At 37.0% G+C, this 26,240-nt stretch overlaps 2 protein-coding genes across 2 annotated transcripts; both read left to right on the top strand.

The window, feature by feature from the left end:
• Positions 1-403: 403 nt before the first annotated feature.
• On the top strand, positions 404-5,179 carry LOC105266752 (coiled-coil domain-containing protein 147). Its single transcript, XM_011305147.1, has 11 exons — positions 404-632; positions 873-959; positions 1,153-1,281; positions 1,342-1,574; positions 2,126-2,402; positions 2,518-2,750; positions 2,833-3,244; positions 3,599-3,869; positions 3,943-4,457; positions 4,540-4,764; positions 4,903-5,179. Exons 1-11 carry the CDS (start codon positions 603-605, stop codon positions 5,176-5,178), a joined length of 2,688 nt encoding a protein of 895 aa, XP_011303449.1. The 5' UTR covers positions 404-602; the 3' UTR covers position 5,179.
• A 6,682-nt stretch (positions 5,180-11,861) lies between these two features.
• LOC105266755 (5-hydroxytryptamine receptor 7) lies at positions 11,862-26,231 on the top strand. The gene is made up of 6 exons (XM_011305148.1): positions 11,862-12,405; positions 15,239-15,600; positions 15,680-15,975; positions 16,744-16,984; positions 17,090-17,296; positions 24,737-26,231. Exons 2-6 carry the CDS (start codon positions 15,475-15,477, stop codon positions 25,355-25,357), a joined length of 1,491 nt encoding a protein of 496 aa, XP_011303450.1. The 5' UTR covers positions 11,862-12,405; positions 15,239-15,474; the 3' UTR covers positions 25,358-26,231.
• The last annotated feature ends 9 nt before the right edge of the window (positions 26,232-26,240 follow it).

Below are 26,240 nucleotides of genomic sequence, written 5' to 3' on the forward strand. Positions count from 1 at the left end.
AACTTACTCTTGAAGGTTTAAAATGTAGTACATCCGAGAGTTAACCGATTCTTTCCGTCCTGTTGATTTTTTAAAAGGCTATCCCCTTTAAGACAACTAGCACATAAGCCTATCTTTTCACTGCCGCCGCCGAATTGCCGAAATTGCAGTTTTCAAATGCATAAATCCTACGCGATATCTCTATTTGGAAGTGCTATACACTCATCTGCTAGATGTATCTCGCAGTCATTCATATTCAATGTTTCATCTTCAACAGATAGTAGAGACTGAGTGAATTCAGGTTCTTGGTGGACCTGGAAAAGACGGATTGCACTAATTCGTTACTATAAGGAAGGGGAAATATTTGTTCGACGCATGGTTGATGTTTACTCGATGTTTTCCATTCCCATGGATACTTGTAAACAATCTGCCATTGCCATTGTCAAAATTGCACGTTCCATCACATGAAAGTTCATCGTCATCCTGAGGCACAGGTGTAGAAGAGTATTTATAAAGATGACTGGATTATGTCAACCAATTGTTTTGCATTAATATTGATTAATATTTTGGTAACCGCTTAAATTGAAGATTCCCATTGTGGTATATTCCTTCAACTTATCACGATGGATATGGAAATGAATGCTGAGGACAGGGTGAGTATGTGGCAAGTGAAGCATCCGCTGGAAAAAAAGTTGTAATAGAATCAACCGAATGTCATTCCCTGATGGATTTTTCTAGTGTTACGGGAAAAGTTTTCGTATCGTGTTTCAATTGCAGGGAAAATTAAAAGAAAACAGCAAAGAAAAAATGGAGTACTTGAACCGACTGTATTACTACCAAGTGTAAGATTAAGCCACACAAATTCTTCCTTTGAAATTCAATCTGGTTTGCAGGACGATGGGAGCGATAATGGAGAACCATCGGCTGCTGGAAGCTCAGCGGGTAGTGCTTTCTGTGTGCTCGAACGTGATTATGCTAGAGTAGGAATCATCTTTCATTATATTATGATAAATCTCAACGTTCTTTTATTTTTAAATTTTTTACGCGGCAGAATTTTAGTCTTTCAAAGAAAATAATAGCCACCGTTTGTGTTGGAGTAACGAAAATTGAGAAAAATAAAAATTGGATGAATAAAATAGAGAAATTTTACAAGCGTGTAACACACATATATAGATTACAGAGGAGATGAAAGCTAATGAAGTACTGAAAGAATATGCTGATGAATATACACGGCTATTCGAAATGCTGTACAAGTGTCGGAGAGACGAAGAGGAAATGATGGAAAAATTTCGCCAGCTGCAAGTAGGTAAACGGTGGTGGTATTAGTTATGTGTCTCTTTTTCATGGTTTTATCGCTTGCAGGACGAAGTAATAGAAAAAACAAGTAGGATTTACGAGCTGGAGAGAACAATTGAGGGGCAGGCTGAGGTGGTTGTTAAATTGAAAGAAGAAATAGTGGTGAGTTCGAAGCTGGCAGATGCGGCTCATAGTCGTGAACAGAATGCACAGGAGATCATTGAAAATTCTCGATTGACCATCGTTAAATTGAATCAAGAAATTGAACAAAGAAATAAACAATTAGCGCTTGACGAAGAGTAAGTTGTCTTTCGTAATTCGTAATCTTGTGAAAGTCACGTTAATTTTGTATTAGTCTAAAACTTATGCTGACGATTCGGGCGGTAGACGGAAATATTAATGAGCGAGCCGGAAGTGTTGATATCTCCCCGGAATTCAATCTTAAACCATTAAAATTTAGCTGGAAATTTCATTAGAATTACGTAACTACAGTAATTTTACTCAAGTTGGTGTAAACAAAATTTCATTGCTTACTTACTTCGTTAGTAGAGACTGGTGAAAACTTGGTGAGATGAATGTGTAAATTGATATTGCGTGGATGATTCGAAGAATAATTATAAGTCTGAATTCGATCTAGGGAAATTAACTTCATAGAAATAAGTGGGTTTATGGTAATACCAGAGGTAGAACAAAGGAGATAGGGAAAAAGATGAATATAGAATATTTAGCCTCTGGGGTGTACGTACCTGAAGAGCTGGTAGCTGAGGAGCCTTTCACATGACCAGGGTGTTATTAGATCTTGCAGCGGAGGAAAATTGCGTTTGAAATAATGAAGTAAGTGAAATTGCAGTAGCGCGGTCACCAAGCAGAAAGAGAGCCTTGTGAAGGAGAAAGAGAGACTGACAAATGAGGTGGAGACACTGAAACAACGAATAAAAAGTATGTCAAAGTACACCGAGGAACTTGAGAAGAAAACCATTGATTGTGATCAGCAGGTGAATAAAATGCAGGAGAATATGGATATTCAAATGAATGAAATATCGAAAGAGCGAATTATACGCGAGAGACTCGAGAAAGAACTTGTGATTCTCGAAGAGCAGGTGAAAGATAAAAATACACAATTAACGGTGAGTTGACTATTTTTCGGAGCATAATGATTGCGGAGTTACTAATTACTACTCCTGTTGTTTGCTGAGTGTAATTTTAATTCTCTTTCTCATTGAAATGAAAAAAAAAATGTAGACAGCAAATGGAACAATTAAAACCATGGCAAACAATGTAGGAAAACTTGACAACTCACTTAAAGAGCAAAAAAATAGTAATGAAAAACTGAGGAAGGAAGTAAGTAAACTAATGGTCGCCAGGATGAATATACAAACTGAAGCCGACAATGCACACCGGAAAATTGAGGAAATGGAAAAGTTAATCAATGAGAAGACTAAAACGTATAAATTATTGGAGCACGAAATAAAAAGGTAAATAATTAATACGGGGACTTTTATTAATTTATTGTTCTATTAGAGCTGAGTCGAGAATCAAGTGAATTATATTAATTAGATTGAAAGAGGAAATGGCCAAGTGTAAAGCAGAGAGTAATTGGGCAGCGAACAAGTACCTGAAAATTGATATTGCACGCTCGAAAGTGGAGAAGGAGGCACAAACTCAACGTCTTGCACTCAAGAACACACAGATTGAGGTAGACTCACTCAAACGTCAGCTCGCAGATGAAAAGAAAGCAATTGAAGCGGTAATACGTGAAAGAGACGCAACTGCAAGGGTTTTACGTAACTTGAAAGAGACCCTGAGGAGAATGCAGCAAGTAATAGATGTATGTGAACAAAGCAAGCGAAAAATTGAATCGGAATTGGAGGAGGCAATGCAAATACTCAATGTTTCCAACAGGAGGATTCAATCGCTCGAGACAGAACGTGAAAAATTTTGTCAAGAGATGAAGCAACTCTCCCAGCAGGTAGATTTATCGTTATTCAATCAACTGCACTGGTAATACTATTGTGTGAGGAAAACTCGACAAATTTTTCCTTCCCATGCGCACAATTATTATTTAATAAGAACAAATGTACGAGAGTAGGTAATGGACAAAGAAGAGGGAAAATGCTGAATCGTCAATAATTTTGAATTTCCATTCTATCTCATAATTCGATTTAACTCGTCACTGATAAATTTTCCATCATCCGGTGCATGATTCTTTTGTGAGAACTTCACAATTGCACCCGCATCCATTATTTGGTGGAGTTTGTTGAATAAATTGAGGCAAGAATTGGAAAATTGTTCAGGTGAATAATTGATTAATGTCCACCGATAGGCAGATCATTATGCGAATCAGCTGAAATTGAAAGACATGGAGCTCATGGAGTCTAAAAGCCAGCTTAACGAGTTGGAGAGTCATTTTCGACAGCAGCAGAATCTCTTTGAGGCTGTGAGGTCTGAGAGAAACACCTACAGTAAAAATTTAACAATAGCTAAAGATGAGATATCAGAATTACGGGATAAAATTAAACTTATGAATGGACAAATTGAACAGCTCAAAGAGGATTTGGCGACTAGAGAAACTAATTTAGCTAAAGCAGAATTTAGTGAGTATTCATTTTAAAAGAATGTCTTTGTTTGGTGGATAATGTGTGTACATAAATGGTTTACTTGATTTAGTGTTAAGTAAAGCGGAAAAGGAAAAGGAAACAGCGAGGCATGAGTTGCAATCTGTTCGTAAAGATCTGTTTGACCTGAGAAGAGAAATGGAAGAGCGAATTAAAGAGGAAAAACGTCTGAGGAATAGTGTGAAAATGGCAGATATGGATATAAATCGTTTGAGAAAGGAAATCGATGCAGTTATGAATGAGCGCAATGTTTTGGGTACACAGCTGGTGAGGAGAAATGACGAATTAAGCTTGCAGTACAGCAAACAAAAGATTCTCCATGGCACTATTTCTCGGGGTGAGACTGAGTATGTGCGGAGAATGGAGGACATTAAGCTGTTGAGGTCTGAAGTGACCAAGTTGAAAACAGAAAAACATATCCTGTCCAAGAATTTAAACAACATCAGCGATCTTCGGGTTGAAATATTTCATCTGGATCGAGATTTAACGAGAGAAAGGAGAAAGGTTGTAGCATTAGAAGAGCAAGTACAGAATCCACTGAACATCCACCGCTGGAGAAAACTAGAGGTGAAGTGAAACTTACCTCTTTTATTTTTTTATTTTTCTTTTTATTCATACAAAAAAATCTGATTTCGGATGTCATTAAAAGGCTTTCGATCCAAGTACGTTAGAACTGTTGAAGAAAGTTCAGATACTTCAAAAACGCATCCTCAAATTGAGCACTGAATTAATAGAAAAAGATGTAAAAATCAAGGAAACGGAAAAATTGTATATCGATTTACGAGGACTGCTATCAAAGCAGCCGGAACCTGAAATCGTTGAGAACTTTGAAAAAGCTCGTAACGCATTGCGAGAGCGGAGTAAAAAAATGAAGGTGAGTACTGCAATGAATGAGATAATATATAGAAAATAATAAAGGGGAATTGAAAGCTAGAGTTATTTGACTTAAATTGAACAGTCGAACACACCGTGTGCATTAAATAAATAATATAATAAATATTTGACTTCCCAGTGTGTAGTAGCAGAACTCAATATGTGGGAGACACGTGCGAATGAGTATAAGTACGAGTTGGAAAATGCAATGAAGGACTTGCGCGATTTGAAAATTAAATACTACACATTAAAGAGGAAAGAGGTGCAGTGGAGAGAGCCAACCACCCTTAAAGACACCTGCAACAGTTCTCTTCCATCTCTCTCTCCTACTCAGAAGAGATTCTGCGGCGGTGGTTTTACCATGACAGTATCACCAACCCGGAATTGCTACAGCCTCGAGTCAATCGCTAAATAAATTCCCCTGCCTTTCAAAATTAAATATTCCGTATTCCCTGTATCACAAATATTTATTATTCCAAATGAGGTGAATAAGACACAAAATGTAATTGTGTTTCTCGGATTCAATGATATTCCAGTCGTGTTCTCTTGGTTGAGAGTAAAACTCCAAAAGCTGGAATACGAGATTGAGTGCATATGGAGAAAAAAAAAATGGAAGAACGTGACCTACAATACAATCTTTGAAAGAAAACACTGATGAGCTGACGAGAGAGCAATACTGAGGTAAAAAAGATAAAAAATTCATTGATGAAGTTTTAATGGGCACAATGAAGAGATAATAAGCTTCGGTGGTTTTAGAATTTAATTCCCTGATCTATTCTCCTTCTATCTGTCTGTCATTCATAACCTTCGCATCAATTAAGGCCACAATTAATTAAAACTCGCTTCAGAAACTCGAGCACGGATGGACGAATGCATAACACGAATAATTTTTCATCTATCCACCTGAAATACTCTATCACCTATCAATTCCATAAAGATCCATTGATAACAGATAGAGGCATTTAATTAAAATTCTACACAGCGTAATTCACTTAGTAAACAGTGAATAATGGTACAACTGATACTCAGCAATTTATTTGCACTGTGTAAGGGTAAAATTTCTTTTACCACTTGGATGTCAAATGAATGTCTCTATAAGTGGCGCTCGTTATATCATGAAGAGCAGCCAAGCAACTCATTCTTTCGTTGATATAAAAATACATATACAGTTCTTTACATCAGCTAGGTATTTTTATTTTTTATTCTCTCGAATAACTCGAGCTATCGCGATGGCGTCATATCGTGGAAAATTTAATTATCATCATATTGGTTAATGATTTGGGATATGATCCTTTGTCCCTGGCAATTTATAAGGTATACGTACAGAATATCAGCTATAAAGTTATGGGCTACAGAGTCATAGGTTTCCCATAGGATTAATCATATTGTCGATGAAATTGAATGTCCCAGCGGTTTTCCTGTTTATCCGCTGTAATTTTATTCACGGGGGTGGTTAATATACTCATTATAAAATCTACCCTTTTATAACCGTATGCTATTATTTTTTTTTTCTGGCCTGTTTGCTCCGTTCATGGAGCCGTGTTTAACCGGAGCTTCTTTTCAATTGGTATTTTATGATTGGGATTTCCTCGTACGGGAAATTAATTTTCAAACCATCATGGTACAACATCGCTTTGCTTCTGATTGGTCTATTAAAAGTTTCTGCACAGCTAGGATCAGCTAGTACGAGATATGACAAGACAATTTAGGGAGTAAAGGACTGTGTATGACTCTATATGACGCTATGAAAATTTGATTACCAACTGTGAACAATATGGAATTATGGCTCTGTGGGAGATATTTATCTTGCAGAGATAGTCTAATCATTCATTCATCATTATGTTTTTGCTTTGCTGGTTACATGAGGGATTAATTTTAATTGCTTGATTATTGAATTATCTATCTCTGATCGAATTGAATGGGCAAAATTTGAGTAAAGAGGTTTGATTTTGACCGCTTCACTCGCATTAATTACGGCATTGAATAACGCGGGCTCGATTCGATGGAGGTATAACAGCATCATTAGGATTATTACACAGGTGATAACGAGCTCGTATGTACATTGATTGCGGTAAGTAGGGGGAAAGGGGGGGGTTGGTAATAGTTGTTGAAAGAGCACACAAAACAGTTTTGGTAATAAAATTACATTTATGGGTGTGATGATGGTATTAAAGGGCAGGAAATGGATGGAAAATTGTAAAAATTTTCTTTCTCTTTAAAGGTAGTGGTTAAAAAGTATGAGGAGGGTCGGGGGCTTTGATGAAACTCATAAATCAAACGACAGGGGTTTCCCGATGCGCGACACTTCGTGCTCTATTCCAACTCGCTGATAAGTTACTCGGCTCCATGATATTCAAGGGTAAATTAGGCAGTTGGTATCAACTTGGCAGCTACCTTATTTCATCAATTTCAAGGTTTATCGATTTATGGGAAACCCTTGACAGCTATCAAATCAAGCGGACGGGATAAATAATTTTATTGATGTGATTTGAAGAATCGTAGCAGCTTGTGAAAAAATTTGAGTAATGTTGGAGGAGTATGTGCACGGGTTGAGCTTGAAATATTAAATATATTCACGAATAGATTTATCTGTCAACATGAGTTAGCGCTGGCACCCAAGCTGCATCCGAAAGGCCCGTAAATTGCATAATTTCGCGGTTAAACTGGGAAATTGCTGTTATCCCTCTTGCGTCATCCAGCTACTACTGTATAGACAGAGGGTTACCTTTACGAAAGGAATTATTCTACTCACACCTTGATCACTCGCAACTCGCAATCGCCCATCACTGACTAATTAATTTAAATCTAATTGTCAATATTTTTCAAACGCACACGTTATTAATTTTCCTCGATAATTTATACTAATTCATTAAATATATTGCGCTCAATGAAATAATTTTTTATGTTGTCAATTCAGAAAATTTTGGAATAATAATATTGCCTCAATTATTTCGTAATTTTTTTTTTCAGTTAAAAAAAATTCGACGGAAATGTGTCACAAAGCCTTGAATAATCGAAGGCTTTCTCTCGTTTTCCTCCCTCTGCTTGCTTATCAATCTTCAACAGGGGTTTCGATGCCGGATTTACCTCAATCCGCCTATTGATTTTCCGTTTCCTCCATCTTTTTATTTATTTTTTTATTTCTCTCGTGGAAAAAGTCTATTTCCGGCCTACCTCGTTTTTAAATAATTTCCAAACCGATTATCATTGAAATTAGTATTTGTTGTCAGTGGAGAATATTACTCGTTGCAGGAATCATTATTTCTTTATTATTTCTCTATTTCCCATTGACCCATTTCAAATCTTGAGGACGACAAAAGCTTGAATGTACCTAACCAATGGTTCAAGTGAAATCCATCGGATTCTGCAGAAAAGTTACCCCGTTAAATCCCAAAAATACTGCATTCGTTCATCTCAATATAAGTATTCAAAAGTTTTATATTTTCCCATCGAATTCTACTCAATCCTCACAAGTATTATGAATAATTTTCGTAGTGTGTGGATTTTCTCATTTATTTTTAGGATAAAAAAAATTGTGACAGACGGATTAGAGGAATATATGGTGACAAGTTTTCTTCATACCTCCCTGGATAAATGCCATGTGCATGAGAACAGCTATATACCCCAGGGAGCGAACAACGTGTTAAAACTTTCAACTGTGTACTGACAAAAAGTTTCAGAGAGGATGATACGAGTATTCGGTTTTCCCATCTTTTTATCGCTATTTTCAGTGTTCCAGTTTGGAATTCTCACTATATCTTAGTGAGCTCAACAGAGAGCTAGAAGATTGAGAAGAAAAGGGACAAAAATATAGATTGAGGAGTGCGTAGAAGCCGAGTGACGTGCAAATGGCTAATACACACCGCGATAGACTTTTAACAAGCTCTTAATGACAGGACTTCAATGGAGCAAATAGAAGTGACCTAATTGAATGCTAACATGTGCACCGGTTTCTCTCTCTCTCTATCATGCTTTTCAATTTATTCGTCAATTTTTCTCTCTAAGGAAAGATAAATAATAAATTAATTGTCAATGAATGTTCTCTGGGATTCAATTGTGACTTTTAAACAGATTAGTACAGTGGAAATATTTCGGTGGCAGTATTTCTGTGATCACGTATTATCATTCAAGCTAGGGTAGCTCTAGATGTGTCTCCATAGCCATTCGAGCAAGTTTTACCGTAAGCCCCCGACACGCAATAGCCTCGTAAGGATTGGTGTTTTACGAGTTGTACAATTCCCACTATCAGATCAGCATTAGTGGGGCCACAAAGATTTAAACATATTTATGACATTTTTAATTTCATTATATACTCGAGAGAGATAAAGAGAGAGAGAGAGAAAATTTGATGAACTTAGTCCTGTATATTCACTCGCAATTAAATGGAAAAATAAGTTTGAGCCAATTTTTGTATTGAAATTGATCGTAGGGCATGTAGTGGACCGTTTGCCTTTTTAAACCAGGAGAATCCATGCGATGAAAATAAGGAATCCTTATTTTATATGCCAAGCACTAAAAAAAAAACATGAATCCTTGAATTCAAGTGTAGCCGTAGATACGGCATATAACAATAAAATGAAAAACTTTTATGTCAGAAAAACATCTGCAGTGGAAATTGAATTGGCCGAATTTAAAAACAGAAATACGATGCACTTACTATCCTCGCCATGCGAATTGGGTGAGGGTCATTATAAAAAGTCAATTCCGCGGTCGGTTTGATTTTGTATACCTACACGGAGAGAAATATTCAATAAAAATTACGTGTCGCCGTAATTCCAGAGAGAAATGTGGTTGTAGGGAATTTTACAGAGCTGTCACGGAATTATTCAGCGGCTTTCCATAATTTTTAGAGGAATTATCTGTGAAAAATTACGATACCGCCATTTAAATTTTTGAACTGAGGGTTCCGTAATTTTTATAAATATTTCTAAATATTTATAAATATTTCTCACCGCGTCGAACATCCGAATTGCATCGTAATTTCATTTGCTTCAACCACGTATGGATTACACGGAGGAATTCATGAGGAATTTCGAAGGCTATTAGTGCTTTCATCTTGAGATATATGCATGCCATTTAGTCCAGTGCTAAATTTCTCACATCCTCCAGTATTTTATTCGAATATCATAATCCTTCGATTAAATCGAGTGTGAGCACCACAACCAACACGCAACTAACTATGACAATTACACTTTATATGTGGTTGGTGGTATAAATTATCGGGGGGTTCCATTATTCCAAGCTAGGGATGAGTGTGCATCCGAGTTATGTCGTACGCCCAAGTTATGATTTATGCGAGGCTTTAAACGCGCATCTGCACCCGAATTTCTGCATGGACGCTCTCAAGGATGAGAGAATTCTTAGGGACACTAAATGTCCAAATACCAGTTTCCACACATTGGAATTTCGAATGTGTTGCTTGTTGTAGGCGTTATCATTACACTCGGTTGTTTGGACATGGGCGTTGGACAGGAATGCACACTGGACTCAGCTAGGTATATAGATCTATGAATTTAATTCAATTAGCCAGAGGTAGGGCTCACCTAATTCAAACGTTCGTTCCATATATAATTGACAGAACCCACGGGTAAAAATATTTTCTATTCTCTCTCCTTCTCTCTCCTTCTCTCTCCTTCTCTGTACAGGACCATGAGCTTGATCATTAATTAATGAACGATTTGGTGCGTTAACGCTATCATGTTTCATGGGGATTTTAGGATCACATCTGATCCTTGGAGGTCTGAAAAAAATTTTTGTTGAAACCATATAATTTTATGCAGGACTGCATTAAAATAAATTGGCAACAGCTTCTCGAATATAAAAAATGCTATACCTATAATGCAATTGTAAAGGCCACAGCAAGGTATAGCAGGAGCTGTTGGGAGATTTTCCTTAGGGGAAATAGTGTCTGAGCAGTTAATTCCCGAGTCAAAGTGAATCCTCCACCCGCTACCACAACAGCCGAGAGATAGAGAGGACACGCAATAAACTTGGAAATCTCCCTCGGTTGAGCAGCAGACGTTACTTGCATTGAATAAACAATGGAATAGCAGAGTCACATCAGAAAAGAGCATTAGTAAAATTTGGTGTCTCATTGAAAAGGAATTGGGCCCTTTTCTTGTCTCACCTGGCACTGAACACGGATATTCAAGCCTGAGTCATAAATATTACATATTTCGGCTGAACACCTACATATGTACATGATTTTTCTTGTGAAAAATATTCACGTGAACGTCATTGCGTCTTAAAAATTATTCCGAATATGCAACGAATATTGAGCGGGATCTATCTATCTAGATTCAATCTCCGTATGAATAACCTATTGCAACTCTCTCTCCCTAGATTATCTGTTTTTTTTTTCCTTCTTTTATGCAGTATTATTCCAAGACATGGAAATCCTTTCGTGACTAGCGTTATACTAGCGAGAAATAAGGTATGGAGATGAAGGGCTTTATTCAATTTCGAATGATGATGTGCTTGCTCGGTTGAATGAATGGCTGGTGGAATAGCTGTGTTGAAAACACGAAGGTATTTAATATATATTCGAGAGAACATCCACAGATGTGATTAATATTAATTGGGAAGAAGGGCAAGGACATGCTGATGATTATTTGTCTTGAGTTGTCAGTACTTACTTTTGGTATTATTTATATTGAATTGAAATTGTAGGAGTTGGTGAGGAAATACTCAAACGAAATAGCGGTATGCAGGGGCCAGGGGGTTACGTCACACAAGGAATGGTTTTCCGGATAGGGTAATAATTTGGCGGCGCCGCGCTTGCGCTGCAAGCCACGTCCGGGTCAACGGCAAGAACGTCGTCCCAGTCTAGTTGTACGACGCACGCCAACAACAAAACATCTATTCGATCTTTCACACTCCCCATGTACTCTTTCTACTCTTCCGGCAACCCAACAAACGCTAAACAAGTGAAAATTTAAAAATTCCCATTGACAAAGGTTTTTGAAATTTTTGATTCTATTGAAAAATATGTCTCAATTTTAAATGGAATAAACAGAGAAAATATTTAATAATAAAATTCAATTTGATGCAGAGTACTGCAAACTATTTTTCATTATTTAAAGTGTAAGTGGCTGAAATTTTATTGGTTTATTTCAGTGGAATGAAAAAATGGTGAAAATTAGTACAAGTGAAAATGAAATTCGGGGGAACATCAACTTGTGTTTAATCGCATGGATCTCATTGAACTTGAGCGGAAAATTTAAAAGAACTTTCTAATCTATGTACCGAGAGGGAAAAGTATCGGAAAAGCTGCGGTGAAGCGATATACTTTAAACGAATATTATTCTATGACGGGTATAAAATGAAAATTAAAAAAAAAATAATAAATAACGGTTAAAGAAGGTGGATCAGGATTAAAGACTACAAATGTATAATGTCCACGAGGATTTTCAGGTTGAACAAGGGATCACAAACAGCAACCGCAAGCGGTTACTGTAATTAACGTATCGCCTTTCATCGGTTTTCATCCATGTTTTGCACTCCCAATTATATAATTTCATTTGACAACCCACCCCATAATAGTGCGGGATATTCAATTGTATAAAATATATAATATAAAATGTATAAAAAGTACACAGAAAACAACCATTGAGATAAAGGCGTTATCAGCGAAACATGGATGGTAAGAAATTTATATTTTTCTCATCATATATATTATCAGAGAAATGATTAATTTTCATTGGCTATTTGTTGGCTGGAGTATTGCTCGAATGTTAGGAAATTCCCGTTCAATATACTATCAATTTCTCATCAACAAGAGGGGGTCAAAGCCAATGGGATATGGAACTCTCCTCAGGGTTCACTCATATCTCATCTCGGCCTATTCCTTAACCATTCGTGATCCTTCAATGGAGGGGTGGACCCTCGGGATTAATCGATCGCACACTATCGTGTCAATTGATTTTAAATAAAAATGGCATCTGATAAAAAACACAATAATAATGTAGATAGAGGAAGAACGAAATATCTATTATCATTATTTTGCGAGATGATGAACATTGGGGTGAGGAATGCTGATGAAAAAGTAGATACTAATGGATGGGGAAGTTCTGATATTAAATATTTAGTGTGTAATCCTCTTCTCGAGCGATTTATATCGATACACTGAGGGAGAACTGTTGAGGCAGGTTCCAACGGAATCCCATGACGATGGAAAATTCAATTTTCGTCCCTATCCGCAACAAAGTTTATTCAACTGACACTTGGCCAAGATGAACATTAAATCTCTAATGTCAATCTTTACTAATTTGCATTGCTCGATTTGCTTGTGTAGATCAAACAATAGATGCGTTGCTCATTATATAGAGTCATTATTATTATTGATTAATCCTTCAACGGTCAATGCGAGAAACGTGAAACGAACCGCTTGTACAGAATACATAATACATATATGAAAGTGTTCGAACGAGCTCGTGGAATTTTCAGTCTTCTCCAAAATCCTCCCGGTGTTCATTAATTTGTATCAAACCTTGATGATCCACTCATCATATAATTTTTTAAACCTTCTAAATGTTGAGATTAATTCCTTGTTTTTCTTTTAGTTTTTATTTTTGTATCCCCTGTGGCCGTTTACTTAATAGGAAAGGGAAAATCCGTGGATTAAAAATTTTATAGGTATACGGATAATTGTTTTTAATAATTATAACGAAGCATGGAACGATACACGGATTAGCGGTTGGAAAACAAAACCAATTACTAGACATGATGAATTTGGTGTGACAAGAGAAAAGATATGCAACCTCGTATGCAACACATCGTATTCGGGTCAGGGGATTAATGCATCTCGTCGTTGAATATTACCCTCATGAAAAGAGACGCGTGGAATAAAATACTATGAGACGTGAAATTTCATTATGATCTCGTCATAGAGCATGAAATTGAAATCATACTGTATAGGTGTTGTACACCGCATCAGAGCGCATTATGTGATGCATAAAGTAAATTTTTTGTCATTTGGTTGAAAGTTATAACTTGTTTGACCTTCTATACATAGATATTGTGCAGATTTTTTTTTTATTATATCGTGCCAAGAGAATGATTTTACTGCAAAATCAATCAACTGTGACATAATTGTAGGAATCTTCCATGTACCTCTAGATAGAATTATATATTACGGGAGAAGCAAATATTTAACCGTCACGAATATAATCCAGAATTGCGAGGAAGAGAGTTAAATGTGAGTCGAGGAGTTCTGCCCTCATCTCATTTACTGCAGGATATTGCATTTCTTTTTTTCTCTTTTTTGGGCATTCATTGTACCACCAACTTGAGTCGTTTTACCACTTCAGGCTCAACATTTTCAATCTTTCTTGACAGAGAGAAAACATAAAAAACATTTGATAAAATCATAGCGCATAAGAAATAAAAGTGAATAGAACAGTCTTTTTCTTTTATATTTTTCCAAATGAAATACAAAAATCCATATTAATGATCGCTGCGTTATATTGGAAAACTATTGAAACTATTGCGCAATGATGGCACCACAATTACAATTGCTTATTGTGCAGTTGGTGATTTAATTTATACTTGAATTCCCTGGGCTATATTTCCAACAGGCAATCAAAAATCGGACATTATTGATGAGCTTTTGTAAATATTTCAGTATGGTAAATTGACGGAAACCGATACTCTGCGATTTCGAGCAGTTGATAGCAAATCATTTTCAGAGTACAATATTCACTGCATGCACATCGCTACTAATGATTCAATGTCAATATGAAATTTTCATCACATTGAGATACATATTTACAGTTCCCCTATGCTATAACACATCTCGAAATTATTAACATTAAACAAATGACACCGATGCAGGATGCTTCCCAATAATGTGAATATACAATATTATGTATCACTGGTGCGCTGTGTTATTTTTCTTTTCAATGGAAGAGAGCAACATGGAGAATTTAATTTTATAAAAAATTTATCGTTTTGTTTGTGCATTTGTTGGGCATGTGTGTGTATTTTCCCTGTGGAAATATGAATATCCATGAGAATTAATGGGCCAATTCATGAGATTGACGAGTGGAATCATGTGGTAGGTTTTATTGTTAATTTATTCGGCATAACTTGGTTCGCTGGACCCTCATAAAAGACAATTCACCTCTTCAGCGAGAATTTGTGTTGCATCTCACTCGAATATATATCACGGAACCATCCAATCGAAAGTACGATAAAGTCTTTCCGTTGCCGCACAAACCGAGCTAGAGAAATACCTTATTATGAGACAGTTGTAAAATATTTTAAAGCCAATGAATTCGCTTCATGTGGGTAATTATCGCTGTATATTTGAATATTGTTGGAGACTTTTTCATCTCCCCCTTTATTTTATTTGAATAATTTCTATTTATACTTGTTATAATAAATAAAATTAAAAACTCCCGAGCATTGTAGAGTAGAGAATTGCGAGTGAGAGATAAATTTTTTGGTGAATAAAATGAATTTTTGTTTAATTACAGAGAGTGCATAGGTGGCTAGTGAAAAGGGTTCGTCGGATGGTTGAGAAGATTTTTATGGTGGAGTGTTGTGGGAAAAGGAGAAAGAACTAAAGTGAAAAGAGTATAGATGCCCAGGCTGCCGGGATCACAGGATAAAGTGGGATGGGCAGAAGGCAGAAGGCGATATACAAGAGAGAATGACCTAGTGGTGTGGAGGTGGGGCGTTTGGGATGCTCCAGATTATCGGTTAAGATCGGATGGAGGGAAAGGTAGAAAGTACGGAAAATACTTGGCATCTAAATGTCACGCCGATTGCAGTCGAAGATACCAACAACTTTTTTGGATCTTTTCCTGGCAAAACTTCATCCTATACAGCAACACAGGTAATGAGTCACTCCATCACTCATTCCACACTCATAAATTATTATAAATTGTTGTTATTCGATAAAAAAATAATTTCAGGCAATAGTCATAGGATTGATCCTCGGAAGCATCGTAATAGGCACCGTAATAGGAAATATACTGGTGTGTGTTGCGGTATGCTTAGTTCGAAAATTACGGAGACCCTGTAACTACCTACTTGTCAGTCTAGCAGTGAGTGATCTTTGTGTTGCTCTTCTGGTGATGCCAATGGCACTGCTCTATGAGATACTGGGGACGTGGTCATTTGGACAATTTTTATGTGATTTGTGGGTGAGCTTTGATGTTCTCAGTTGTGCAGCGAGCATTCTCAATCTTTGTATGATATCAGTCGACAGGTGAGAAATCTTACGAAATTTTCATAATAATATAATAAAATCATCCTTTAGCCTGGTCAATTGTTAATCCATATTTTTTTCACTACTGGCTTTGTAATCTTGTACCAATTTGAGTTGATAATATTTTTTTACTTTTTTCGAGTCAACCTGAAGCGGCAAAAGATTCAAATTACCAAATTACCTTTTTCCATTTTTTATCCCCATCTTCTCCCCGAGGGTGTTCCGTTTCGCATTTTCTCGGCCCAATTTTTTTTTTATTATTATTTTACATATTTGAAAAATTCAGAATTCAATTGGGATTATTGGATATATTTTTAAATTATGTGACGGACATTGATTAAACCATATCATAGAAGGAACGAGTCATATCACTGTTGTAGATGAGAGACGCGCTATGACATAGTAATAACATTGTCACAGGAGACGTTGATGTAATTCGTATACGGTAACGAAGTACCTAAGCGAGGCGACATATTAATAGCCCCATGTATCTACGTGCGATAAATGTGAACCCGTTAATACTAAAATACATCTTATAGTGATTGTCGAAAATGAACTATTAAAAAATCTATTGAAAATTCTTCGTTGCTTTGTTGAGAAAATAGAAAACTTATACGCGGATGTGATATTGTCACTCGTGGATTAATTCATTAAAAATATTACATCAACTTATAAATTTTTTTATAAAAATGAAGGAGTAGTGATTCATATCTTTTCTTTTTTCTCATTATTCTGTAAAATATGAAATGAAAAGAATATTATTCCTAGATATTGGGCCATCACAAAACCACTGGAGTATGGAGTTAAACGAACCCCACGACGCATGATACTCTGCGTTACTCTCGTCTGGTTGGTCGCCGCTTGTATTAGTCTTCCACCTCTTCTTATTCTGGGTAACGAACACAAATTCGAGATGGGTGCTTGGCATTGTGATGTCTGTCAAAACTTTGGATATCAGATCTACGCAACTCTTGGAAGTTTCTACATACCACTCATTGTCATGATTGTGGTAAGTTGTCAATTTAATGATAATGTAAAATTTTTATCGAATCATTCATTAACTGCTGCAAGTTTAATTATGACGTGGATTGTTTTTTTCTGTTTGTTTGTCAAGGTGTATTATAGAATATTCAGTGCGGCACGAAAAATAGTACTGGAGGAAAGACGTGCCCAAAGTCATCTCGAAGCTCACTGCAATGTGGATATAGGACCAGTATCGCATCATACGAGCGCCGTTAGTCATCCCTCGAATTTTGACGTTCAGCCGACACACAGTAGTCCTACCATTAAACAACATCGTAGCTCCAGTGCTTCCACCACGGTCAGTCCACATTCAAAATAACATCTTCATACATGTCAATATTTTCAATCTTTTTTCAATCTTTTTTCTTCTTTTTTCTTCTTTTTTCTCTCCTCTCCTTCACTCAAGAACCCAATAGCTATATTTTAAAAAAAGTGAATACAAATGAAAATAGAAAAATATATATGGGCCAATATATAGGTTGCACTGTCTATACCCCAAATTCAATGCCTCGAATGCCGAAATTTCACAGTATCTCGCCTATAGGAAAGCGTTTGGCACGACAGATGGTGGACAGGTTAATGGTAACAGGCTGAATGTCCAAGCGCTGTCCAAAGGGATATCCAGCAAAGTGATTTGGTCCCTTGGTTTTCACTGGCTTGTTTGCTAATATTTCCTGGTCCATCCTCGATGTATATCACTCAAGGCCAAATGTCAATTAACCTTGATGCGCATCCCTAAAGTGTCGGATGATAAATATATGGATATTTTTCAAGAGCCAAGTAGAAAATGATAGTTAAGATAAAATTTAACAGTAATTGAAGAACAATTGATAAAAATGAGATTTGGGAAAGAGAATAACGAGAAACTAATCCGAAGGGGCTCTTTCCGTATTCCACTTGTAGGCGCGTGTCTGGCTATAACTAGGTATTTTCTACTTGACAGGGGAAAATTAGTTGGTGGAGAAATGAAAAAAAAAATCCCATTTCCATTGGTAAATGCAATATGATTTCTAAAGACAATCATCAACTGATAGATTGTAATTGATCACATCGTAGTGCACTTGCTGGAATGATCGACTATTAGTTAAATGGTTAGATATAGATGGTTAATCACAGTTAGATTTATGTTTTATTTTTTACTGTCTTGATAAATGGAGGGAAGAACCAGCGATTTAGTAAAAATGTGCACTACCTGCAATAGCAGGAAATTAGATCGACTCGGTGAGGTGGAACATTAAATTTCCAGACACTTTCGCCGACTACTAGGCTCTCGACATCTCGAGGGAAATTTATTTCCATGGTTCGTAATTAATTGAAAGTGGAGATGTGGCCAGGTAGTCACTGGTCGTTGATAGAACATCAGCATTCACTTTCTCACATAAATCGTAGAGTGGACACAGACGTATAATGATTGGTAACGCATCTCTGGTCCCTCTCATTGCTCGAATGAGATGTTTATCATGGAGATATTAAAAAACCCCTCGGTTTTAGCCCATTTTCCTTGTTGGGGGATAACAACGCGACACAACAAGCCCGGGGTACTTTAATTAAAACAATGCCTGCGGTCATGCGTCCTGTACACCTTAGGGTCTCGATCCTTTTTCCTTTGATCCTCTTTTTTCAGTTGTCGTGAAGTTATTCATCCTCCGCATTCTCCATGGAAACAATTCAATGAATATATAGGCACAAAGCTCCAAATAGATAAATATTTAAATTACTTTTTGTATTCATTTTTATGAGAAATTGCATCGATTTTGTTGCATTGATATTTTTAGAGTGTCTTTACACCCATCTACAGTAAAAATTCATGTTTTTCAATTTTTTTAGCAAATTATCATAGAAGTGATCAAAAAATAAAACGTTTTTGCTTTCTGCTTTTTGTGTTGCGTGAAATCCTTTCTTCTTTCACATTTACCTTCATTATTTCTCTAGTGATTCCTCTATTTTTCATATTACTCTCTCTCTCTCTCTTTCTCTCTCTCTCTCTCTCTTTTCATATATATTTATATATACATATATATTAGATGGGAATTGGAATGTAGGCCGGACGCGGGGGGATGAACAGAACACGATCCACGAATACGCGAAAATTTCGTTAGTAATTTTATTGTCGAATTTCATTCTATCCCACCCCATAGCCACTCTGCTAGTGTGGGTATGCCCGTCGAGACCCAAACGAGGAGGAAGGGGAATTGAGAACTTCATCCTCTTCCGACTGCATAATATAATGCAACCCCAACGGAACCTGCATGTACAGACGGAACTTGCATCAACTAAAGCTCCACGGTTGTTCAATTTTTATTCGTTTCCCTCTTCATCATTAGATTCATTTATTTATTTAACAATATCATACTATTCACCATTAAAGCTAGCACTCAGCACTTGATACATTGCCCTGATGGACTGATGAGGCGGGATAAGTTCTACTGACAAGTCGAGCTAGTTAAAAGTTTGTCCATTTTCGAGCCTATCATTCAAACCTTATACTACCAAAACTTTTGCTAGTATAACGACATGGCTTTCAACTGTACCTTCCAGCGAATGGCTGCGAGTCTTTACGATCGACTGTGAAATTTTATAGGTACATTAAAAACAACTCAATGTGAAGTAGATCCTTCGTTTATTTCTTCTGCATATAGTTATATATATTGTCCCAGTGGCTCTTTCCACATTTTTTTTCCGACGGGAAAAAAAATGAAGGGTAATAATATACTCCCACTTTTCCACCTTTGTTACATATTCTTCCCTATTTTTTTCATTCAGCATATTCTCTTCCATTTAATTTATTCGTTTTTTTTTTCTCGGGGTTTCACACTCTCATCTGTGAATAACATGCATTTCCTTGCTAAACCAGAGAATTTTTTTCTTTTCTTCTCCATGCAAAGCAGACATTTCGTGATATTGATATTTTTATATCACAAATTTATGCCGGAATCTAATAACAATTGTAGTTGTTTATCCAGGTGATTTTATTACGGATGTAGAATCGTGCATTTCGGTAACTCCCAAGAAGCAAAACTGTGCGCTACCTCTTTAGTGAGCTATCCTCTTATCGTGAAACTTTAACACTAAATCCTCCGTGCCTTACAATGCCTTTGTTTTTTAGTTTTTTTTTATTTGAAAATAGCACGAATGTTGAATGGATAATACGCCTGCGTTCCATCACGATGTTGCCATCACGACGGAAGCTCCTGTCGCGTTTCCTTACAAATCCTGGGACAACCTTGGGGAGGGCCATGTTTGTTCTCTATATCTTTCCTCTTTTTTTGTCAAGACTTGAGTGCGTTGAAGTAATTTTAACCCGCCCTCAAAGTCAGTTCGTACGAGGATTACGAGCTCGGCACGCTCATAAAAAATGCTTTTCGAGGGTAAAAACGAAACTGAGGGAAAAAATGTGAAGAGGAACGATTTTCCTTCAATGTTGCTCGCTCGCCGCCACAATCTTTTCCAATTTAACTCTCGAGACGGAAAGAGACGAAGGGGAATTATGCTTTAAATTATGCCGTCGGGCTAATTGAGAAATTAAACTTAAAAGCTTTTAATTAAATTTTTGCCGTCAGACCACCACCAGATAATCTTTATTATATAGAATTGATTATTTACCTCGTGGAAAAAAGTAAAGGGCACTGGAATCGCCGGAATTGGGAGAATTGATTGGACGATCGGATAAATAATTGTATTTAAATTTAATGACAATGTCGATTTTCGCTTTATTTTCGACAATAGCTTATCGGCTTGGTTTACCTTGCCTTGGTGGGTTTGTCTGACTGCCGACGTGGAGGAATGGATTTATGAGCTTTACACAAAAATCATCAAACTTATCGCCATTTCATGAGCTTCCGCTGCCCTGACCCAGGATACTCCTCAATTGTTAATCTCTCAACTCCTCTTTTTCAAACTGAAACACCTCTGTGATTCGTTTGTTGAAAGTTGCAAAGAATAAATATAATAAAAATAAGTCTCACGTGGCGAATTATACAATGATTTATGGAAGGTGAGATTAAGAGCTTATAGCGAGGAAGGAGCGCGCTAGGTTGCATACGCAAACATAATATACTTTGACTAGATCGTGTATGAGTCTGGTATTCCATTATCCCGGATGGTCCTCCTGAAAGAGAATCAATGAATGTGAAATAAGTGGCACATCTTCCAACGCATCAGAATGACAAATTATTTAAGTAAACATAACCTATGAATTCCATTACAGTAGTGGTCAACACTTATAATTTAATAGGTTCCTCTTGCTCGATAGGGTCGATATCATCTCAAGCCTTATAGCTATATGCGTGTGGTTGACCCCCGGAGGTGGACGACAGACGTACCACGAAAATTACCGCGGTCATATATCGACAGGTGCGAGGGTAAGCACATATTCCTGTCATGCACAGGCACTAATTCTCAACAGTCCTTGATGATCAAAAAATTCAAACTCCATGGTTCTCAGTATTTTTTAATAAGATGAATTTTTTTTAGTTTATTCTAAAGTGTTAGGGGGTAGGAGATGGAAGAAAGTTGGGAGCTTGGAGAATCGAGTGTGCCGAATACAACATGGGGGTGTTAGTTCAATTAACCTCAACCTACATAGCCTTACGTTTCAGCTTGTAATTGGTTCTCGCACCCCCCCCGGTCCAACGTGCATTTGCTGAATGGTTAGTCGTGTACATATACCCCTCAATCTGTATGCACTTTGTTAAATTGTTTCCAAGAAACCCCATCGAAATGACTACACGGCATCGTTCGTTAAATTTATGATTGGTGTTGAAAAAAATGTATGTCGTTAAGCATCAGTTTTTCATACCTCATTTTTATATTATATATATTTTTTTTCAGTTCAATGGAAAAGTGCAAAATAATAATGAATAAGTGCGAGTTCGCAGAGGGGATACGGCTGGAGCGGTGGTGAATGCAGGAGATTGATGTTATGGATTATAATACCTATAGGTTAATCGAGTGTGACTGAAGAAAGAAGTAGAGGAATAACGATCGATCAAGTTGGTCGTTTGGCATTCTTTCCCCCTCTGGAAAACCAATCTCCGCTATTCCTCATTTCTCCAAACACCAAATATTCACCTCCAAAACTCTTCAATATATCGATTAACCACTATTTTCTACGCTGTGAGAAATAGCATTCACTACTACACTGTCAGTGAAACGATAAAAAGTGAAAAATAAAATTTCTGTGTAGTGCTCACTGCTTGCTAGCTGACGCTTCGACTAATCCAATAACTCAATTCCGCGGAAAACACTTATTTTTCACTTTTGCTACTTTTCTTTCTCATTGCCCTTTTCAAATTTATTGATTACAATCTCCAATCAATTGAGCTTATTGTTTAGAGCAACTAAGCAGATGGAGAAAGTATAGCTGGAGACCTGCAATTTTCCGTTCAATTATCTCCGTTGGAATGACCTCTGATAATTTAATGGCACATTAACGGAGTTAGCCCAAAGGAAAATCAATGACCACCGCCATCGTGGCACGTTACGAATCCACTTGTTTCTAACTTTGAGGGAATCAACTTCGATTTTCCGAACGGTTGGTTATTCGGTGTCAAGAGGTGAATTCCGACAATTCTTCAGGCGAGAGGAAAATTAAAGAACATTGAAAATAGTTCTCCGACTAATTTATCGATAACTTGTTAAATACGACTCGATGAATGAGCCAATATCCGCGTTAATTTCACGACACAAAGCCTCTTTCTCTACAATATTTTCTAAAAATTTTCTTCGGAAGCCTTAACATGGGCCCACGAAGAGTTTACACTTACCCACGCTTTATACATCACCAAATAAACTTGAGGAAGAATCCGTTGTCCTGCAGAGGCACACTGGAGATAAAATCCATTGGACGTGTGTGTCCTGGAAAAAGTCAATTCCAAAGCAACAGCTTCTGCAAGGTTTTCCCTTTTTCCCATTTCAAGCGAGAGAGAAAAGTCACGTACACTCGGAAAATCGGAAAAGGCAGAAAAAAAAATATGGGTTTATAAAACGTGGATTATGCTTGGTCAAATGGAAATTTCAATTTATAATTAATCAATACTGATTCTGTAATAGATGTCTCTGTACGGAATAGAATATATGAGCGAAATGGATGTGAATATATGAGATATTTAAATAATTTTAGTGGAATGTGATATGAGATATTTAAACAATTTTAGTAATAATTATTGTAATATTTCGTTTTTATGATGCGTAATTTGAACAAGCTGTTGACATAACACATGATGCTATATCGGGGCGTTGAGATGGTGATGAAAGGGTTTGTTAGGTATAGAGCATCTCTTCATGTTTGCCTCGGTGCTAGTAGTACAAGGGGTCGTACGTAATATGTCTCGAAAATGCTCCAATAATAAGAGGAAATTCAACATTTCAAGGGCAGGTACTTTTGACACTCTTGAGGTACTCATCATTGAGTGCTATCATCTTCACGCGGAAAATACCTCGGTTTATGGCACACAGCGATTCCGACAAACGAAATAATATACCGATTTTATTATGCAGTGAATAGACTCGAAAGAAAATGCTAAAGTGGATTAAGAGGTTCTCACGGATTTATCACCGTTCGAAATTAATTCTACTCCGGTAATAAATCGGACTCAGTTAAATATGCATCTGACGAAAATCATTTTCAACCCTTGATGAATGTTTTCCAAGCCGTTGAAGGGTGACTCAATCCCAGCAGTGGCTAGGAAATTTAGTGGTATAGTTATAGTTACATTTTCAATTTTCACGGAGGTAAAAGGGCTTTGAGGGAAATTCTACCAGGGGATAGCGTCGACTTTTCATTAGCGGTTCACACTCAGGGATTTATAATGCATTTCCCAGATTAAGACATCAAGACCCTGAAAATTCACCCGTCAAGTTAAATTATTTAACATTGAAAATTTAGAGTGTCTCCCAGGCATTTCGTCCAAGTCGATTTCACAAGTCCCTTTTGGTCGTTACCTAGTGAATTTGTCTTGGCAAAAGTGCACTCTCCGGTCTCACCACCACCAGCAGATCCGTCGTGCAAAATTTATACCGTCCCCGTCAATCTTCACATTGTGACCTCAGCCTTACGTAGCAATTTTTCACGTTAAACTCACGACTCTTTCATTTCTCAATGAAATATCGTCAGTATGAGAAATAAATAAAAAACTCAGTGCAATATCTTCCGTTCCAATAATTATATTGCATTCGGTTGGAATTCACTGATGAATTTTCTGAACTTTCCAACTGAACAAGTGTCCCACCGTAGCTGACCAAAAAATCCAAGTATTTTCATTTGTTCTATGTTTTTTTTTACGACTTTTCTTTTCATAGGCCAAGCGTCCGGGTCACTCGACAGTGTGTATGTGTTGCCCCGCTCAATCGATCTGGTCGCCGTGAAATTGCCACCAGAGCCATAATTTCCAGACCGTCTCCTTACGAATCATACAAATGCTCTTTCCAAAGAGAACAAAACCATTGTTACAGTTAAACCCAACATTTTGGACAACGATTGCCGGAGAAAAAAATTGAATTTGAGAATATTTGATGTGTAATACTTGATATACTCAACAAGAAATCGCGGCTGAGAAAATCGTCATAGGAAGACTTGGAAGAATCGATCAATAAATAGCCATGGGGTGACAAACAAATGGATAAACCTCCCTCACATCATTCTCCCTATTTTTCAATTTCTTTTTTTTCTCTTCTCTTGATTTGTAAAATGCCTGATGTTATTTACACTCGTAGAATAATTGTTTATTGGTGATTACAGTGCAGCGGACATGGAGTCAAGTGTTTCGCTGGTGGTCCACGTAAGAGCAATGAATCCCAGTGTCCAATGCTCCTGAGAACTGAGAAAACAATAGTATCGTCAACTACCTTGATAACAAAATCAACAATTGTACGAAATCATTTGCATAGTACTTGTAGTGTATCGAGCTCTCCGCATCAGAAGAAACTTCGATTCCAATTGGCTAAAGAGCGAAAAGCAAGCACTACACTTGGAATAATAATGAGTGCGTTTACAATTTGCTGGTTACCATTTTTCGTTCTTGCCCTGGTGCGTCCATTCTTGGATGATCCTAAGGCTATTCCAAAATCGCTTTCCAGCTTATTCTTATGGCTGGGCTACTGCAACAGCCTCTTCAATCCTATAATATATGCAACATTGAATCGAGATTTTCGCAAACCATTTCGCGAAATTCTATTTTTTCGCTGTGGTAATCTAAATCACATGATGAGGGAAGAATTTTATCACAGCCAATTTGGTGATCCAGTCAATAATTACGTAATTAAGTCCTGTGACCATGAAGAGGGTGGAGAATGCCTTGAGAATCATGGGTTGGAGACAATCGAAGGGGCAGCCAATCCGGCTAACGAGAGTTTTCTCTGATTAACAGCGCAATGTAGAGTTTACTGAAGTGACTTTTCAATCAATAGCTTGCTGTAGAGGTAAAGCTACAGCATAAAAATATTAAATGGCTGATGCCCCGGAAATTACAAAGCTATTCATGGGATTTTCACGATAGTAGTGATGGTGTTTCATGTTTCAACTTCAAACGATCAATGATCGGAAGAGGAGAGAGAAAAGAAAAACTCCCGCGATGCTTTCATCAAACACTGTCAATGACCTCTGATCCTTCCACGCGTTATTCACCCTTAAATTCGGACCACCAACAAGGGAATTATTGATCGATGCCTCTTTTTCAATTGCATGCTCCTATTCTTTTCGATGAAGACGATCAAGGCCAGCGAGGAGGGAGAGGAGGAGATGAGGAGGAATAGAAGAAGAAGAAGAAGAAGAAGAAGAAGAAAGCCACAAACAAAGATTAAGTGAAATTACATATTATTGGGATCACCTTTCAATTGGATAAACTACAAAAAAAAATGGTCAGTTCCTCTGCATCAAATCACTTATTATGTAATCGTCTCTGGAATGAGGAGATACGTTTAATGAGAAGAGGAAGCAAACAATAGGTCATTAATACTGGGACTGTGTACAGATTTTTTTGCATGCATGTGCTTTAGATAATCATTTCACTGATAGCCAATTGTCCGAATTAGTTAGTCATGGATAATACAACTAAATGGCAGAATTAATTAATAACAATCTTGAGTGCAGTGAACTAGTGGACAATCGATGAACTCTTGAATTATATTAAGCTGTCAAGACTTTGCTTATGAAGAGATATTTATTAAGGATGTATTTTCATTATCGTTTGAAAATAATATTGGAGAAACATATTCTCAGAATAAGAAATTAGTGAATAAAATAT

The sequence above is a fragment of the Fopius arisanus genome, unplaced genomic scaffold (assembly GCF_000806365.1).
Source record: "Fopius arisanus strain USDA-PBARC FA_bdor unplaced genomic scaffold, ASM80636v1 scaffold00041, whole genome shotgun sequence".
NCBI lineage: Eukaryota > Metazoa > Arthropoda > Insecta > Hymenoptera > Braconidae > Fopius > Fopius arisanus.

Bases quoted from the DNA above. Each gene is read 5' to 3' on its own strand.
- LOC105266752 (XM_011305147.1), top strand. From the start codon at position 603: ATGGATATGGAAATGAATGCTGAGGACAGG. The intron at 960-1,152 runs GTAGGAATCATC...ACACATATATAG, and splicing joins TCGAACGTGATTATGCTAGA to ATTACAGAGGAGATGAAAGC. The intron at 4,765-4,902 runs GTGAGTACTGCA...TTGACTTCCCAG, and splicing joins AGCGGAGTAAAAAAATGAAG to TGTGTAGTAGCAGAACTCAA.
- LOC105266755 (XM_011305148.1), top strand. From the start codon at position 15,475: ATGGAGGGAAAGGTAGAAAGTACGGAAAATACTTGGCATCTAAATGTC. The intron at 15,601-15,679 runs GTAATGAGTCAC...AAATAATTTCAG, and splicing joins CATCCTATACAGCAACACAG to GCAATAGTCATAGGATTGAT. The intron at 16,985-17,089 runs GTAAGTTGTCAA...TTGTTTGTCAAG, and splicing joins CACTCATTGTCATGATTGTG to GTGTATTATAGAATATTCAG.